Source organism: Esox lucius, chromosome 13 (assembly GCF_011004845.1).
Source record: "Esox lucius isolate fEsoLuc1 chromosome 13, fEsoLuc1.pri, whole genome shotgun sequence".
Classification (NCBI taxonomy): Eukaryota; Metazoa; Chordata; class Actinopteri; order Esociformes; family Esocidae; genus Esox; species Esox lucius.
The window spans coordinates 25,533,175-25,551,437 of NC_047581.1; the positions used below are offsets into that span (position 1 = coordinate 25,533,175).

Genomic DNA, 18,263 nt, shown 5'->3' on the forward strand with positions numbered 1-18,263 from the left:
TTACACCGTCAAAAATGTTGTCCTGTTTGTTTTGTGGATGTTTTGGTCTTGGGAAAATTGCATTAAGGTCAGTAAAACACTGTAATGTGACTAAGAAGACAGCCTATGTCATGCAACACTTCTTAAAATAACATCACACATACAACACCATATCATAGTATATTCCTTCATACATTCATAGCACTAGTGAGTCAGACATGTATGGCTAATTCATTCTGTGCTTCTTGATAAGGGAGGGAGTGGCAAGGCTCTCTTAGCAGCCAATGTCTAGATAAAAGAGCAAGTACTTGTTATTGAAGGTAACTCACTGGTTTCTTTAAGGTTGCGGATTGTTCTGGGTCTAGTCTAACTTGGAAGTAGCCTAAGCAAACACTTGACCCTGGAAATGAAACTTTATAGATCAGTTGAAATGTAGATATGTTGAATGGTCTTGAACTTCGTCTTCTCCCCTCCTATTTGTCTTCTCCCCGCCAACTCTCTTACCATTTTGGGAGTCAACAGAACTGAATAGGAACTTACCTTCCTCAGTGGCAGATTTTTTATGTATTCCCATGTGTCCTTCACATTACTGATTAATTCTGTACTCTGTAGCGCAGTCTCTTGTTTGGAGAAACAACTTCCTATGTGCCCAGGATTACATGGTTGGCAATGACTGGTTGGTCAGGGTATTTTTCTGAGGTGGTGTGACAACACTCAAAGTCAAAGAAGCTACAGTCATCTTTAGAGATAGCAGTACAGCCTCAGAGTAAGAGAAGCTACTGTACATTAATGAAGAAACTAGTAAAAGAAAACAAGCAAGGAATATGCAAAGCATTGTCAAAGAAAAGTAATAAACATTACCTTGAAGTTAACCTAGTACCAAGAAAATAAGATTGTGTATGAAGTATATATTGTGTCAGAGATGCACAGGAAACCTACTCATACTCAACTTGAGACTTTTCAACTGTACATTTTATTTCCAAAAGGCTGCATATACATTTGCAAATTCTACTGTACAGAAAACATCCAAAATGTCCATAATTATATAGATACAATATACCACAAAGCTGCCCTGGCAAATACCAAACATACAGTATATGTTTAGCACTATAAAAGCTCTGCAGCCTATTCAATTATATGATTGTAAATACTTCTTGAACTAATACTTTCTTCACATGTATGTTTGTTTTTGTTTTTTTAGCCCCATCTGTACTTTACAACATTCACCATTTAAATTAGTTAAACAAGGCACAAGAATAGTGATATGAAGCCAAAGGCCATGCGTGATATGAGAAGGAGTAAGATCATATCTGTGGACCTGGGGGGTTAGTGTGGCATGACAACATTGAGCCAGCCGCCAGCTAATGCCCTTTAACACAGCCAAGTACTGTAACATCCATCCCTGATGTAAATCAGGTTGGAGCAACAGATACCAGAGTTATGTCCAAATTTTCACCCTATTCACAATTTAGTGCATTACTCTTGTGAAAAGTAGTACAGCGCACATTACTAGAAATAAGGTGCCATTTGGAATACAACCAAGCTCAGGGGACTTGAAATTAGGGGTTGAACTATCTTCAGCCAGTGACACAGCAGTAGTCTAACACAAAGCATTTACGTGTGTGTGTGTGCGTGTGAGTGTTTGTGTGTTCATGGTATGAAAGCCAGTGGGCCTAGTAACCATTTACAAAGTTAAATTCAACTCGTAATAGGTTCTAGATGACTCAGCATTTCTGGATTAGGCTAGGTTAAAATAATTCAAATGCAATGTTTTGGTTGATATGGTGTATTTTACAGACAATTGCTATCAATGCAACATCAGCCAATGTTAAGCATTACAACAGCACACCATTCTTTTAACCACTCATGCTCACATTAGTACAGGGAAATAAAATTATTTAACGGTTATGAAATCATATTTAAAACGTAATGCTCACTCAGTCACCACTCTGTTCTATTGTCAGCTGTATTGTATAATGATTAACATTTGATTGATTAAAAGACAATAGTGGATGTGTATACTAACAGCAGTGTAGGTTTCACATACAGTATAGTGTAACTTCTGCTCGTGATCCGTCCTCCATGAAAGCAATATAAACAGTATATGAAAGGACTACTATAGGTGAAACAATCTCAAACATATAGGTGAAACAGCTCAAACACTGTTTGAATACTAGTAAACCATTCAAAAGGACTATAAGGAATACTTTTCCATTTAGGAAGCATCCTGTTCATATATGAAATTGCATATAACAAACTCAGTTTTAGATATTTCAGAGGAGATTGCAAAAGGTGTAAAATAAACAAGTACATTTTTATGTAATTGGAGGAAGACCCCTCTCAGACGCATTCAAATGTTAATTTCTGATACTTTCAAATACTTTTTATTATGATTATTTTCATAATATTATACCAATGAAAGCAGTAACTACAAAGAGACATGGTCCAAGCTTAAGAAATCACCTTGAACATAACAGAAAATATGCACCAGAAGAAGTACTTGACATCCATCTCATATGGATAAGGATATGAAATAAAAAAATATCAGTTGAATTAATTTAAAGATTTTTAATACATTGCCTGTTGTTCGGATTTGTAATTTCCAACCCCGGCTTACCTGGTATATTTAAAATGTATCCAATATGTCACAATATCCCACATTTAGTGCACCACATTTCATTATAAAAACAAGATGTTAAGCAGGCCTTTCATTAGTGTACCATAAAATTATTCCATAACACATTCTACCCTCAGTCATGTCCCATGTAGCTTTGAAGTGCTGTGCCTCTGTTGGGGGGCTTGTGTGGCAGATCGATGATGTGCAGGTCTTTGAGAAGTGTGAAATGGATGGAAGTAGGTGATAAGATGCACTGATAAACAAGGCATAGTGCCAGGAAGTGATGTCTTACAGCTCCCTCCAGCTATGCTTTTCTCCCTCAGGGTTGCCAAACCATTACTACAGCATGCATGCACGCACGCACGCACGCTCACGCGCACACACCCACCCCCTTTGCAGGATAATAGCTAAGACATTTCAATATTCAGGGGTTTACTTTTAAAGATAAAAAGATTCAGGCTAGCTCCTTTAACAGCGCATTTTCTTCACTCAACCAACCACTCAACCATAGGATGTATTTTACAATGACACACTGAAAAACAAAACATCACACAACATAAGGGTTAAGTCAATTTAACCAATTGCTTAATCCACGTTAGTCTGACAGTTGGGTGCACCTTAAAAGTACAAGAAATGTAGCAAACTTGCACATTTTTGTTCACTCAACAAACTCTGCTGAAAGTGATGTGAATTCGAAATAGCTTGAGTAAAATGTATATATCATACTTGTTGGAGGCCAACACTGTCTGGTCATATGTTGTGCAATTTCACAACCCTATTGAAGTTACAATTTCACATTGAATCAACAAACTTTTTTTATTTACTTGCATTCTCCATGGATTTTTTATTGTTTGTTTCATACCTTTTTTTTTTGCATGTAAATTGATTAGCCTATTAATCATATACTACAAAACATAAATACCATACGGGTAAATGTGCCTAATATTTTGCAGAGGTGGGTAGAGTGAAAGTATTGTTTAAGAGTAAAGTGAAAGTACTATTACTTCGATTGTAATTTACTCAAGAGTAAAAAATGTGTCCGGTCAGAAAACTACATAAGCACTAGAGACAATCATTTTATATCGTATAGGGGAACAACAGTCACATGATCACTCCATTAAAAAGGCTCCTTTATAAACACACTGACAGTGTGAATTTACAGACTGAAAGAGATTTCAGAAAGGACGATAATGTGACACTTGTACCCATTTAGGACTAAATAACACAAAAACAAAAAGCCACTTATTTAGCAATCATAAAACTTAAGCATGCCAGATTGTTATTCTGCCAGATTGATTGTTCTGTTGTATGTATTCTACCAGCATTTTACATTAAATTCACTTCTTTACAGTGCCCCTCATTCATATGTACAGTATGTAATTATTACACTGGCAAAATTATCAATATAAATAAGTATGGTTAATAGTTGTATTCCTATCTTTTAGCCCATGGCTAAGACAAATTGCTCTTATAACAAATGTAATGAAATTCATAATAAAATATCCTGCATACATCATACATTTCTCCATACCCTAAGCAAATGACTATTTACTGTCCCCCATCTACAAATAAACATATATTCTAGGGTTATTTTATAAACTCATATAGCATTGAAAGAATGTTTCTCTCTCTCCATTCAGCCAAGTTTGTTTGCACCACTGGAATATTGAGGGTGTCTCTTTAAAACGCTCATCCAATCCCTTGATCCTTTACATTAACAGACCAATCGCAGATTGTGGTTCACAGTGCTGTGTCAAAAATCTTAGTAGCTCTGTTCAATGCTTTTTTAAAGATGCATTCCAGGCTTGATGGCCACTGGTTGCAAATGTGGTGAAATCGAGCCAAAACAGATCCTCAAACATTGTGTACTGTGTCATGTGTGTGCATATACATATGCCCCATGATATCAAAACCACTTGCTTTAAAACTTGGAGTTCCTTGGGTATCTGAGGTATGTGATTCTCCAAAAAGCATGCACAGGGAAACTATATATTACACATCCAGCTCAAAATGGGAAGTTAAAAAATGTCCCAGAATGCATCTTTAACAGTAGTGCTCAATGCGCTGGCAGAGTAGGAATCAGCAAGTATATTGGCGTATCGGCATATTGTACATTTATATATTTCTATGCTATATAATTAACATCACTAAACTTATTTGATAAAATGTAACTGAGTAAAAAGTTAGTTACTTCCTTCAAATTACTTAAGACTGTAAGTATAGCCGAGAGAGAGAAAATAGAAAAGTAGTCATTGCTCAAAGACTGTACTTATGCATTGTAGCACGTTCCTGCCCACACCTGGCGCTTTGTGACATTGAGATGGCTGTTCCATGATTTAAGCAGGCTCAATGTCCAACCCCGCAGTCACTCAATGCAGGTTTTGACTGATTAAAATGTAAAAGTTTAGGGAATCCCCTCAATTGACTGGGTTCTTATAAGAATTACACATTACTTTGCCAGCCATCATGGAGGTTGATTCAGTGTATAATTGCACAGCATCAAGCTACAAAAGAATTGTGTTTGCACAACAAAATGGCATGAAGGTTGATTCAATGTGCAATTCTAAGGCAACCAAATGCAAAATGATTGAGAGTTTGCTCAACATCTGAGAGAAAGCTCACAATCCTATCACAACTGATTTCCTTACAATTCTACACTGAATCCACACATTTTTTATTTCTTTTTTATAGTGCACATTTTTCAACTCAACCAATTAAATGTATTTAGAGTACACATTTGGGACATCATCTGGGGTAAATAACCTAGTATTTAAATAAAAACAAATAACATACAGCTGTCTTACGGCTTCTTCCTCAACAGTGCAGCCTATTCTCAATTTAGAGCACTACTTTTCATTAGAATTGGTGGAAACTAGTGCACTACATATGGAATAGGGTGCCATTTTGACAACCCCTGAAAAGCATTCCTTCCTGAAAAGCATTTGTGGGTCCTTAAAAGTGCAGTGCCCACTCTGTCCTGAATAATAATAATAAAGACAACACAAATGAAGGGCAGTCTGATTTAAGAAAAGCATTAAGTAAAAGCAACAGGAGGGAGGGAAGAGAGAGGAGAAAGGCTGAAGAGATTAGCAGTACATCATCAGAAAGGGGTGAATACAGTATACACACATCAATTACAGATCTCTTTTTTCTCAGTGATAATTTTTCCTAGTCCTGTTGTTTTGCTCAGTGAACAACAATCTCCATCTGCATACTGACATCTTATATAACTTTCAATCAACCACCATCAAGTTCTCCATTAACACACAGATTTATGCATTAAGCTTGGCTTTTCGGGATCTACGTAGACAGTGAATTCCTTGGGAATTCTAATGGGACTGAGTTAGCAGACTCATGATTGGTCAGTTCACCCATTCCACACACTGGAATGCCTGGGTTTCCTGTTTCTAAATGATGTACTAAGTCAGGGTCCTCCTGCCTCTTTGTTGCAGGGCTTTTGGAGTGGATCTTGTCAATTTCCTCCAGAGCGCATGCCAGAGAGTCAAGGTCACCAGTGTCTTGGTGTCGTGCCTCCCACAGGCTCAGTATGACCGCAGAGGGGCTCTGTTGCTTAGCAAAATACGACAGGTTTCTATAGGAAGAATGGACAGAGTGGTCATAGTACAATTGACAATGTCAGAAAAATTGTTGTTTGTTTAAAAAACATATTTATAGGTGTGCCTCCTATGAGATACAACTCTGTGTTTTAGCCAAGATTATTATAGGCTTAGTTAGTCTGTTTCACTTGGAAGGTTAGAGGCCATTTATGTTTTGTAGGTCTATACAGTTGTATTTTTTAAGGGGGGATGTCACTTCTTGCCAGTGGGGGGCAGTAATTCAGAAAGCAAACATGGAAAGACATGAGTGTTTTTCCTGAGAGAAAATAAGATTTTCTGGATAACTGTATCTTCAGGAAGATTCTACGTTTCTGAAAGGTTGTTGCTCAAGCCTGATGAGAGTTCACACACAAACACCGAATATTCTCTCCACGAACATTCAAGACGGACATTTCTGACAAGGTCAGAAACCAGACCAGCTACCTAATTATCCCCAGTCTCCAATTGGATTGAATACCCAGCATCCTATTGGTTCAAATTCCCCTCTTTTTTGCCATCTAATAGTCATTTGGCTATTTTTACATTAGCAGCCAACAGGGATGGAGGTCGCACTATTTGACTTTCAGGCACCTGTCATGGGGGATGGGGAATGAATTGTGCAGCAGTGCTGGGAATTCCGAATCACTAAAGTGAACTAAATAATTCAGTTTGGTTCTTTTAAAAGATTCACCTCCTTTGAATCACTGATTCATTAAGAAAATATTTTTGTCCAGTTGGTGAATTCATTTACATTGACGTTTTAGTAATTGATTAAAACCAACTTACATACGTTAGTGATTACATTCATTTAGTACTTCACTATAGGTTTTGTTACAGGTGAAGAGAGGGGATGAATGAGGCAATTAGAATCAGGGGAAGATTAGGTGGCTATGATGATATGGGATTGGAATTATAGCCAGGACACTGGGTTTATCACCCCTACACTTACAGGTGCTAGTCATAAAATTAGAATATCATCAAAAAGTTGATTTATTTCAGTAATGCCATTAAAAAAGTTAAACTTGTATAATGTATACATTCATTCCACACAGACTGATATATTTCAAGTGTTTATTTCTTTTAATTTTGATGATTATAACTGACAACTAATGAAAACCCCAAATTCAGTATCTCAGAAAATGTGAATATTGTGAAAAGGTTCAATATTGAAAACACCTGGTGCCACACTCTAATCAGCTAATTAACTCAAAACACCTGCAAAGGCCTTTAAATGGTCTCTCAGTCTAGTTCTGTAGGCTACACAATCATGGGGAAGACTGCTGACTTGACAGCTGTCCAAAAGACGACCATTGACACCTTGCACAAGGAGGGCAAGACACAAAAGGTCATAGCTAAAGAGGCTGGCTGTTCACAGAGCTCTGTGTCCAAGCACATTAATAGAGAGGCGAAGGGAAGGAAAAGATGTGGTAGAAAAAAGTATACAAGCAATAGGGATAACCGCACCCTGGAGAGAATTGTGAAACAAAACCCATTCAAAAATGTGGGGTCAAAGAGTGGACTGCAGCTGGAGTCAGTGCTTCAAGAACCACTACGCACAGACATATGCAAGACATGGGTTTCAGCTGTCTCATTCTTTGTGTCAAGCCTCTCTTGAACAAGAAACAGCGTCAGAAGCGTCTCACCTGGGCTAAAGGCAAAAAGGACTGGACTGCTGCTGAGTTATGTTCTCTGATTAAAGTAAATTTAGCATTTCATTTGGAAATCAAGGTCCCAGAGTCTGGAAGAAGAGAGGAGAGGCACATAATCCACATTGCTTGAAGTCCAGTGTAAAGTTTCCACAGTCAGTGATGGTTTGGGGTGCCATGTCATCTGCAGGTGTTAGTCCACTGTGTTTTCTGAGGTCCAAGGTCAATGCAGCCATCTACCAGGAAGTTTTAGAGGACTTCATGCTTCCTGCTGCTGACCAACTTTACGGAGATGCAGATTTCCAACAGGACTTGGTACCTGCACACAGTGCCAAAGCTACGAGTACCTGGTTTAAGGACCATGGTATCCCTGTTCTTAATTGGCCAGCAAACTTGCCTGACCTTAACCCTAGAAAAACATCTATGGGGTATTGTGAAGAGGAAGATGTGTTACGCCAGACCCAACAATGCATAAGAGCTGAAGGCCACTATCAGAGCAACCTGGGCTCTCATAACACCTGAGCAGACTGATCGACTCCATGCCACGCCGCATTGCTGCAGTAATTCAGGCAAAAGGAACCCCAACTAAGTATTGAGTGCTGTACATGCTCATACTTTTGATGTTCATACTTTTCAGTTGGCCAACATTTCTAAAAATCCTTTTTTTGTATTGGTCTTAAGTAATATTCAAATTTTCGGAGATACTGAATTTGGGATTTTCATTACCTGTCAGTTATAATCATCACAATTAAAAGAAATAAACATTTGAAATACATCAGTCTGTGTGTAATGAATGAATATAATATACAAGTTTCACTTTTTGAATGGAATTACTGAAATAAATCAACTTTTTGCTGATATTCTAATATCTTTATGGAATTAACATGACTTGTGTTCACACAGTAGTATTGATTTAGGCCTTCAGTGTACAAGGCCCTTCTGTTGGACTGTTGTGAAAATATTTACTTAGATTTTTCACTTTGTTACAGTAGACAAATTATATTTATAAAAGTATGTTTTACTGTCTTTGTTCAACAGGTATGCTAACATCAGAGGTTTTCATAATGTTGTGGCCAGAGGACGTGTCATTCACAGGAAGTATTACATTGAAAATGCCCACTGGCCAGGTGAAATGCAATGAGGAATGACAGAAAGAGAACTGGCATTCCATCTCTTCAACTTGAACTAAGGCCACCTGGCAACATCAACAAGACCCAGTCAGCAAAAAATGACATGTTTTCTCTCTTTCCTGTGATATTAACCGGACAATGTTTAATCAGGGAGGATAGCTATTTGTGTCACTTTGTGAGGAAAAGACGTAAAGTCATTAAACACAGTTTGTCAACATAAAACTGAACTGAAGTGGTATTCTAAGGCTTTTTGCAGTGCTATGCAATTGACCGTTGACACAAGGCAAACAATATAAAGAAATCCCTGAGCCTTGGTGGTTATACATTTATAGTTTCACATTTTTGGTGAGTGTAACGAAACTAGATGGGGCTATTCAATTGGTTACTTTTGTATAGCTGAATCAGTTGGAATGTAGTCAAGAAGGGCGGTCACATGTTTTGTGAAGCAGAGGACCATGGGTAATGTTTTCTGTCAGTGGAGGAAACTAAACTACTGCTAGCAATAGCACGTTTGACGTCAGTTTCATTGAGATGTCAAATTTGCCAGGAGAAATCAGACCTGTATAGGGCCTCAACAAAATGTGCATGAATCTATTTGAATCTCTGACAAGTAGATATCCCTGACAAACAATTTATAGAGCTTAGATTCTCTGTTTGTCAGTGTGAAAGTAGTCTGTCATTTTGATCCTTTAACAGTATTAACATTTTCTAAGACATGTACGGTTAATTGTTATTTTGGGTATACGGGAGTGTCACATTTTACCCAAGTGGTCAGGGAGGGTCACATGAAAAGGTATTTGGCAGAATGGCGGGCCCTCCATTTTCATTTCAGAGATATCCAACTGCCTCCAGATATCCCTAATAATAAATAATATACACTCCCATACTATAATAACCTTGCTTTTCCAAGTCATAGCAGTTAGGGACTGAAATTACACAGCACTATAACATTGACATGATCAGTGATTTCTTAAAATAAGTATAATTTCAACATCTCATTGGGGAAAAGTCAAGCATATAAGCATATGCATGTGATACACTCTGAACGGTAACTTTGTAGAATCAGCAGGCAACATGTGTACTTCACTAAGACAATAAATCCAGTGGAGGGCAGTGTTTCACTACAAAACAATGGCTCACCCCTCCCTGTGAATGCAGACGTGAACGTTCCATCAGACTCAATTAAAATCAGCTTAACATGATAAGATATTATATTAAAGCAGCTGATTGGGCTTATTTGGACCCCCAAAAGTCTCTCAAATACTTTCTGCTGTTCAAGCATTTATTGAAACAAACAGAGATATGATGGACAGTTGGACTCTGTTTTCTGCCAAGGGCTCCTGATTAAATGAAGTGCTCCAAGGGAACAGGATGTTGCTAGGGATTACAGCATTGGACACTCACATATCTAGATGGAGTTTCTGGGCTAAGAGCTGCCAGTCCTTGCCCTTGGCGTTGGCAGTGTCGAAGGTGGCACATATCCTCTGGCGGATGGAGAGAGGGATTTTGAAGGCCTTGGGTCCCGTCTGTGAAGTGATGGTGCAGTCCGACTGCATAAAAAATGGGACGGACTCCTTCTCGCTCTACAAGGGCAGAACAGACAAACGGGCGAGCCAAAACACAATGCGCCACAGGAGTCAAATATAATTATATTACATTTTTATTTCACAGAGGGGCTGTAGGGATACACAGGGCCAAGAACAAGTCAGATCTCAATGATTGAGCACAGCCCTGTTTAAAAAAAAAGAAGTACATCACGCGTCCTAAATGGCACCCTACCATGTATATAGTGCACTACCGTTGAACAGTCTTATTCTAGAGAATAGTACCACAGACTCCTCACAACAGACTGTCCAGCCAGTGCCAGCAGAGGACACTGAATTCACTGAGGTTAAGTAAAGGTTGTTTGGATTGTGGAAGTAAAATACTCTGCACAGGAAGAGGAAGAGACAGGCTCACCTGCACCACAGATGTATAGACCTGCAGAATCTGTTCGTGACCTTTGACCTGCCGCACACTGATCTTGCAGGAAAGCTGGGTGGTGGCGGGGCTGTATCTCTCCAGGGAGAAGGCACAGTGCAGGGGCTGCTGGTTGCTGCACCATACTTGGGAAAAGGAGAATTCCTGCATTCGAGAGAGAGAGAGATAGAGAGAGAGAGAGAGAGAGAGAGAGAGTGAAAGAGAAACAGCAGTAAAGGTTAGGAGACAGAGAGAAATACAGAGGAATGGAAAGAGAAAAAAGGAAAGGAGAGCAAGAGACAGAGAGAGAGATGGGAGGAAAACAAAAGCAAAACAGGATGAAGTCTGTAGGCTTCAACTGTAGAAGAATTTCCATCCTATCCTTCACGTGGGCAGTTCTCACATGAATATGAAGACAAAGTAGTCTGGTTTGAGGATGGTCTTTGAAGTAGCACAGCTCTATGCAACGACTGCATTATGCATGGAAATACACATTTGTACAGCAAGAAGGAGTGGGAGGGGATCTAAAATTGTCAGGGAAAAAAAAAACTTGCCAAATTCCCACTTAATTTTGATAATGAAAGTCAGCTTGTGAGCTAAGTATTACACACGATATCCAGAAGCGAGGGAACAACGAACTGGGAAATTATTGCCTTTGATGTATAATTAATTTCTGCGACGGGCACATCTGCAGGGAAACGTCCTTGACCTACCGCACGTTCCCTTCTTCCATCTCCGCATAATAAAGTGACCTGCAAAGGATTCACATTAATGGCTGCCATCCCAAATGGCAACATATCCCCTATATAGTGCATTGCTTTCAGGACAAGCTGACGGGTCCCCCCGTCAAAAAAAATAGTTGACTATAAAGGGAACAGGGTGCCACGTGGGAGCGTGGTGATGGGGACCCGCGCTAACAGTAGAATGAAAAGCCTGTCTGGCTTGTCTACAGAGGACTTAACCCCTTGGCTTTGATAAGCCGATCCTCCCCGGTGCGAAAGATAATGGTACGCTGGGGGAATGGAGGACGTGCGGAAGCAGGTACTCTTTGCTAGACTTGACGTATGGTGCATGCAGGAGCCATTACCTGCTCTGTGAAAGAGGGAGGTTCACAGAGGCTTGTCTCCTTTCAAAGATCCTCATGAATAAGTCCAAAGGAGATGCTTGTCTACCAGCCCGTGTGAAGCATGCCACTATTCTTCACCACACTTGCACACGTATGAGGGCAATGCATTTGGTTAGTGTGCACGCACAATTAGCAATACATGTACAGTGGGGAGAACACGTATTTGATAACCTGCCGATTTTCCTACTTACAAAGCATGTAGAGGTCTGTCATTTTTATCATCGGTACTCTTCAACTGTGACAGACGGAATCTAAATAATTTATATGCATTTTATTGCATGACATAAGTATTTGATCACCTGCCAACCAGTAAGAATTCCGGCTTTAAGAAGCCCTCCTGTTCTCCACTCATTACCTGTATTAACTGCACCTGTTTGAACTCGTTACCTGTATAAAAGACACCTGTCCACACACTCAATCAAACAGATTCCAACCTCTCCACAATGGCCAAGACCAGAGAGCTGTGTAAGGACATCAGTGATAAAATTGTAGACCTGCACAAGGCTGGGATAAGCTACAGGACAATAGGCAAGCAGCTTGGTGAGAAGACTGTTGGCGCAATTATTAGAAAATGAAAGAAGTTCAAGATGACGGTCAATCTCCCTCGGCCTGGGGCTCCATGCAAGATCTCACCTCGTGGGGCATCAATGATCATGAGGAAGGTGAGGGATCAGCCCAGAACTACACGGCAGGACCTGGTCAATGACCTGAAGAGAGCTGGGACCACAGTCTCAAAGAAAACCATTAGTAACCCACTACGCCGTCATGGATTAAAATCCTACAGCGCACGCAATGTCCCCCTGCTCAAGCCAGCGCATTTCCAGGCCCGTCTGAAGTTTGCCAATGACCATCTGGATGATCCAGAGCAGGAATGAGAGAAGGTCATGTGGTCTGATGAGACACAAATAGAGCTTTTTGTCTAAACTCCACTTGCTGTGTTTGGAGGAAGAAGAAGGATGAGTACAACCCCAAGAACACCATCCCAAACGTGAAGCATGGAGGTGGAAACATCATTCTTTGGGGATGCTTTTCTACAAAGGGGACAGGATGACTGCACCGTATTGAGGGGAGGATGGATGGGGCCATGTATCGTGAGTAAGAGCATTGAAGATGGGTTGTGGCTGGGTCTTCCAGCATAACAACGACCCGAAACACACAGCCAGGGCAACTAAGGAGTGGCTCCGTAAGAAGCATCTCAAGGTCCTAGAGTGGCCTAGCCAGTCTCCACACCTGAACCCAGTAGAAAATCTTTGGAGGGAGCTGAAAGTCCGTATTGCCCAGCAACAGCCCTGAAACCTGAAGTATCTGGATAAGGTCTGTATGGAGGAGTGGGCCAAAATCCCTGCTGCAGTGTGTGCCTGGTCAAGAACTACAGGAAACGTATGATCTCTGTAAATACAAACAAAGGTTTCTGTACCAAATATTAAGTTCTGCTTTTCTGATGTATCAAATACATATGTCATACAATAAAATGCAAATTAATTACTTAAAAATCATACAATATGATTTTCTGGATTTTTGTTTTAGATTCTGTCACACAGTTGAAGAGTACCTATGATAAAAATGTCAGACTTCTACATGCTTTGTAAGTAGGAAAACCTGCAAAATCGGCAGTGTATCAAATACTTGTTCTCCCCACTGTATACAACATCCGTTAAGACTAACTGTCTGGCTGTAACAACTAATCATCTGGCAATAAATATCTCATACCAACATACAGCATTTGCTCTGATTTGTCTGAAACACTTTAGAGACAGACAGATGAAGATAATGTGTAAGCACCTGAAAGCATAACTTTGTAAGCCAAAACCGCGATCATTGTAACTGATCGGGGGTACAGAGTTTAAAGTTTCACACTCAGTACCCCCAGTCAGTTAGACAGGATACCCATTTAAATTTAAAGAGCTCAACAGTTTAGGGTTGACCAGAGGACAAAATCTTAAAACAAGACTGACATAATTCTTTCTGAGAAGCTCAAAGACCTACTGCTGATAGAAAGACTGTCCTAACATGGCCATCATAGTATTTACATATGTAAGAAGTTAAAGTCAAAACCTGTTACCTGACAGGTTGTAAAGGGTTTGATGCTCCACAGAAACTGTGGGACATCCTGGATCGAGACCTGGAGGCTAAAGGTGTTCCCTCTGAAAGGCAGCATCTTAGGTTCCTCCAGGAGCTGTCCTCCTTTACCCTTCTCTGTGGCCACCACTCCCTGTCAGTGAAGGAGGGAATAAAGGAATTAATGGAGCGAGAGGATGCTGGATAAAGTAAAAAAAAAAAAAGCTAAGGCGACTGCAGGTTCCCAAAAAGAGAATCAACAAGAAACAGAAGCATTGCACCACTCCATTGATTGCTTCTGATTTCATTCTGTCCTACAAAGGCAAACCTAACTACACATTTGGTCAAAATAAAGTTAAATATCAAATTCAGCCTTGGTAGTATGTTTAATATTGTGTCAATGTGTCTAGGTTTAAGAGAAAATGTAGTGTGACAACTGCAGTAACTACAGAATCCAAGTTATTGCACTCTGGCTTTGTTCCAGGGTTTTTACTCCAGTTACACAGTCTACAATACAAAGGCAGAGCATTAACTCCACAAACAGTAAAAAAAAAATGCCTTTGAAGATATCTGCTGTCCAGTTAAATTAATTGTAAGTGATACTGCGCAACGCTTTTTTGTTATTATTAAGTATTGTTAAATGTATATTACCATCCTAAGATGTCATTTAGGCAACAACAACTGTTGTGACAACAACTTCATTAAATAACATTTACATAAAATATAAATACAATTTTCTATTCACACTAGCAAATGAGAAACTCTCGCTATGCCAGATGTACACAGTAAAACATGCACACGCAACACATTGGCCAGCCCCCTAACCTGGAGAGCGTACAAACATTGGAAATTCCGAACAAACACCTCAATCATCCACTTCACCCTTGGCCCTCCTTTTGCCCTATACTGCACACCTCAACCATTTGCACAAGTGTCCCAAAGCTAGGGCACAGGGGCAACGTAGTTACACCAGTGGCCCCATAAGTGTGCAACGATGCAGCATCACGAGCGAAGTGGAATCCCATAAGGCACCACGTTATTTGGAGCTTGGGCATTTGTTTACATCTGATTTCGAAAAAGAGAAATCGCACAACTGGTTCAACATGTGGGCAGGGGCGTGAAAGAGAAAAACATAAGTAGAAAAGAGATACTCTCGCACATTGTCTCAGCTTACAAGTGTTAAAACTTTAATGCAACGTTTCGGGCCAAAAGACCTTCATCAGGCAACTGACAATGGCAGCAGGCCTTCCTCATAGGCATAATGCCAAGTCATTATTCTTTTTGTACTGACTGTGATTTCAACCAGGAAGTCACATGGTCCAATGTGTGTGAGGGCATTCACCTGGTAACCTCAGCTTTGTAGGTGCTCGAGACACCTTTGTGTGTTCCTAGACCGCAATGAGACCAGGACGTCCCGCGGAGAATGCCTTTCCCGCTCCCCAAGTTATGCTGGCCATTTGCATTATGCATGCAGCTTTCCCAACCACTTGTCAGCTAGCGTCACAGTCCAGGATCAAACCGAGACCAAGGCGGGCAGTCCAGCCGGTGCTACAAAAGAGTACCTTAGATCAATGTGCCAACTGGGAGGTTGCACAAGGAAAACCTTAAATAGTTTGTTTCTCAGTTTCGTTGTTTGCAAAACTTTAAATAGTTGTGTCAGCTTGGGCCTCACGCCATACGGCAGCTGGAGCCAGATTAACAGCTCCATTTGAAGGAGATTTCCCACTGAAATTAGACCCTCAGCATTATTATCAGGAGCATCCTGACAATCTAGGTCTGTCTATTGCCAGAGCCTATACAATATGAAGCGGAGTGAGTGTGATTGTAGCCGACAGAGGCCCCAGGGACTGAGAGGAGTGGCATCTGGTCGCCAGGCTGCGCTGTAGGGACAGATTCATAAACTAAATCCAGAAAGCATTTTAAACCCAGCTGCTGGTGACTTCTGCTAAATCACAGGAACACAGGCAGAGGACCTGAGTCACTCCTGAGGCCTGTTCTGTTCTCCTCGGTTCTGTTTTGCTTTATGTCGCTTGGGGGAACTGTGGCAGTTGATTTCCCTGACGCAATGGATGATGAGATATCAATACAGACATTTGCATGCTTTATCGTATTTATAATCAACTCAGATTCACACACAGTATGACCGAATGATTGGACGTCCAACCCGTAAATGTCAATGTTTGAGGGGAATTTGATTCTTTTTCCATCTAATATTGTGCTTCATATGACTGCACAAGAGTAAACTGCAATCAGTGGAAAGAACCAACCAACCAAAGAGAGAGTGGTGGATGTAGTATGCAACCACCTGGAAATACACCTATTAGTATACAGTATTTCCTACATTCTATTACTGGAAACCCCAATATATGCCCCAAAATGGTTGACAATGACCTATATCCAAACTGACTCCTGATAGCGATCTACTTGGCCGTGAAAGGCTAGGTGGATGCAAAGCCCCTTCCTGCTCACCTGAAAGGCGTGTGGCGTGTCATCCACACAGTAGACTCTGAGGCTGTAATCCATTGCGGTAGGCCCCAGGCTGCCAAACACAGCTAGCTTCAGTCTCTTCACGGCTGCCTGGGTGAGCGGTTCACCAATCAGAGCGTATGAGCCTGGCTGGTCCAGCAGCAGGTGGCAGCTAGTGGAGTCCATCAGGCAGTAACAGGATGTTGACTCATCCTCTACGGACATCACTTCCTGAGACATGAAACAGAGAAAGCAGAACACAGTTCTGTTGGCAAAAAAAGATAACACAATACCGTATTTTTATTTTAATACTATAATTATGAACTTTGGGCTACATGTGGATTATATATACATTTTTTCTGCATCTGTTCCAGTGTTGTATCATCATGGGAGCCTTTGAAGATCTGATTACAGTGACATAATTGAAAATGTCATGATTATTATATTAGTGCTACTATAAATGGGACATTTATCTGCTCTCAGTATTCTCTGAGATACATGAAAATCGGCTAGGTGGTGACATATCTCAGAACATTGGTCAGTAATTAGGAACCACATCACATATTTTATTTAAGCAACTAGGACCAAGAGGGTGTATTATACTGTATTTGGTCAGTACAAAATGGCAAGGTGCTGTTCTTAGGCGCAACACACGTATACCACAACCCCTTTTCCAAAAAAGTTGGGACACTGTGTATACTGCAAATAAAAACAGAATGCATTCATGTGCAAATCATTTATCCCTACATGTTATTGATAATAGTACAAAGAAAACATATCAAATGTTGAAACTGAGAAATTATTTTGTGTTTGGAAAAATATATGCCCATTTTGAATTTGATGGCAGCAACATGTTTGAAAAAAGCTTACCACCGTGCGGCATCACCTCATCTTTTAACAATACTTTGTGAGCGTTTAGGAACTGAGGAGACCAATTGCTGTAGTTTTGAAAGTGAAATGTTTTCCCATTCTTGCTTGATCTAGGATTTCAGCTGCTCAACAGTTTGGGGTCTCCTTTGTTGTATTTTTCGTTTCAAAATGCGCCAAATGTTTTCAATGGGTGATCGGTCTGGACTACAGAATCGTGACTGTTTCTAATACGGTGCTATCTGGAGCCCAAAGATCACTGCCATCCAATATTGGTTTTCGGCCTTGTCTCTTGCATACAGAGATTTAATGATGTTATTTACTGTACATGATGAGATTCCCAAATTCTTTACAATTCTACGGTGAGAAATGTTATTTTTAAACTGTTGCACTATTCGCCCGCGCAGTCTTGCACAGAGTGGTGAACCCCTGCCTGTCCTCACTTCTGACAGACCCATCTTCCGTGGAATGATCTTTTAATACCCAAATATGTTACTGACCTATTGCCAGTTGACCTAATTAGTTGTGTGATATAGTTTTTTAGCATTACACAACATTTCCAGTCTTAGTTGCCTCTGTCCCAACTTTTTTGAAGGGTGTTACCAGCATCAAATTCAAAGTAGGCACATATTTTTCAAGATTTGATATGTTGTCTTTTTACTAATTTCTATTGAATATAGGGTTTAAATGATTGAATTCTGTTTTTATTTACATTGTATGCAGCGTCCCAACATTTTTGGAAACAGGGTTGTACAAATACCTACAAATATTATATACCGGGCAATTTGAATCCTGAATTCTGAATGCTGACTGAAACCT

At 40.2% G+C, this 18,263-nt stretch overlaps 1 protein-coding gene across 4 annotated transcripts in view; it reads right to left on the reverse strand.

The window, feature by feature from the left end:
• Positions 1 to 933: 933 nt before the first annotated feature.
• unc5db (unc-5 netrin receptor Db) overlaps positions 934 to 18,263 on the reverse strand; it is a 201,690-nt gene continuing 184,360 nt past the window's right edge. For 3 of the 4 annotated variants that reach the window (XM_010876658.4, XM_010876659.4, XM_010876657.4), the window contains 5 exons: positions 16,581 to 16,808; positions 14,116 to 14,265; positions 10,928 to 11,092; positions 10,373 to 10,551; positions 934 to 6,188 (listed from right to left, as the gene is read on the reverse strand). In XM_010876658.4, coding sequence (XP_010874960.1) covers positions 5,897 to 6,188; positions 10,373 to 10,551; positions 10,928 to 11,092; positions 14,116 to 14,265; positions 16,581 to 16,808 — 1,014 coding nt within the window. In that variant the 3' untranslated portion in view covers positions 934 to 5,896. Of the gene's footprint in view, positions 6,189 to 10,372; positions 10,552 to 10,927; positions 11,093 to 14,115; positions 14,266 to 15,458; positions 15,660 to 16,580; positions 16,809 to 18,263 lie in introns of those variants that run through there. The other variant, XM_020052799.2, reaches the window with a different exon arrangement.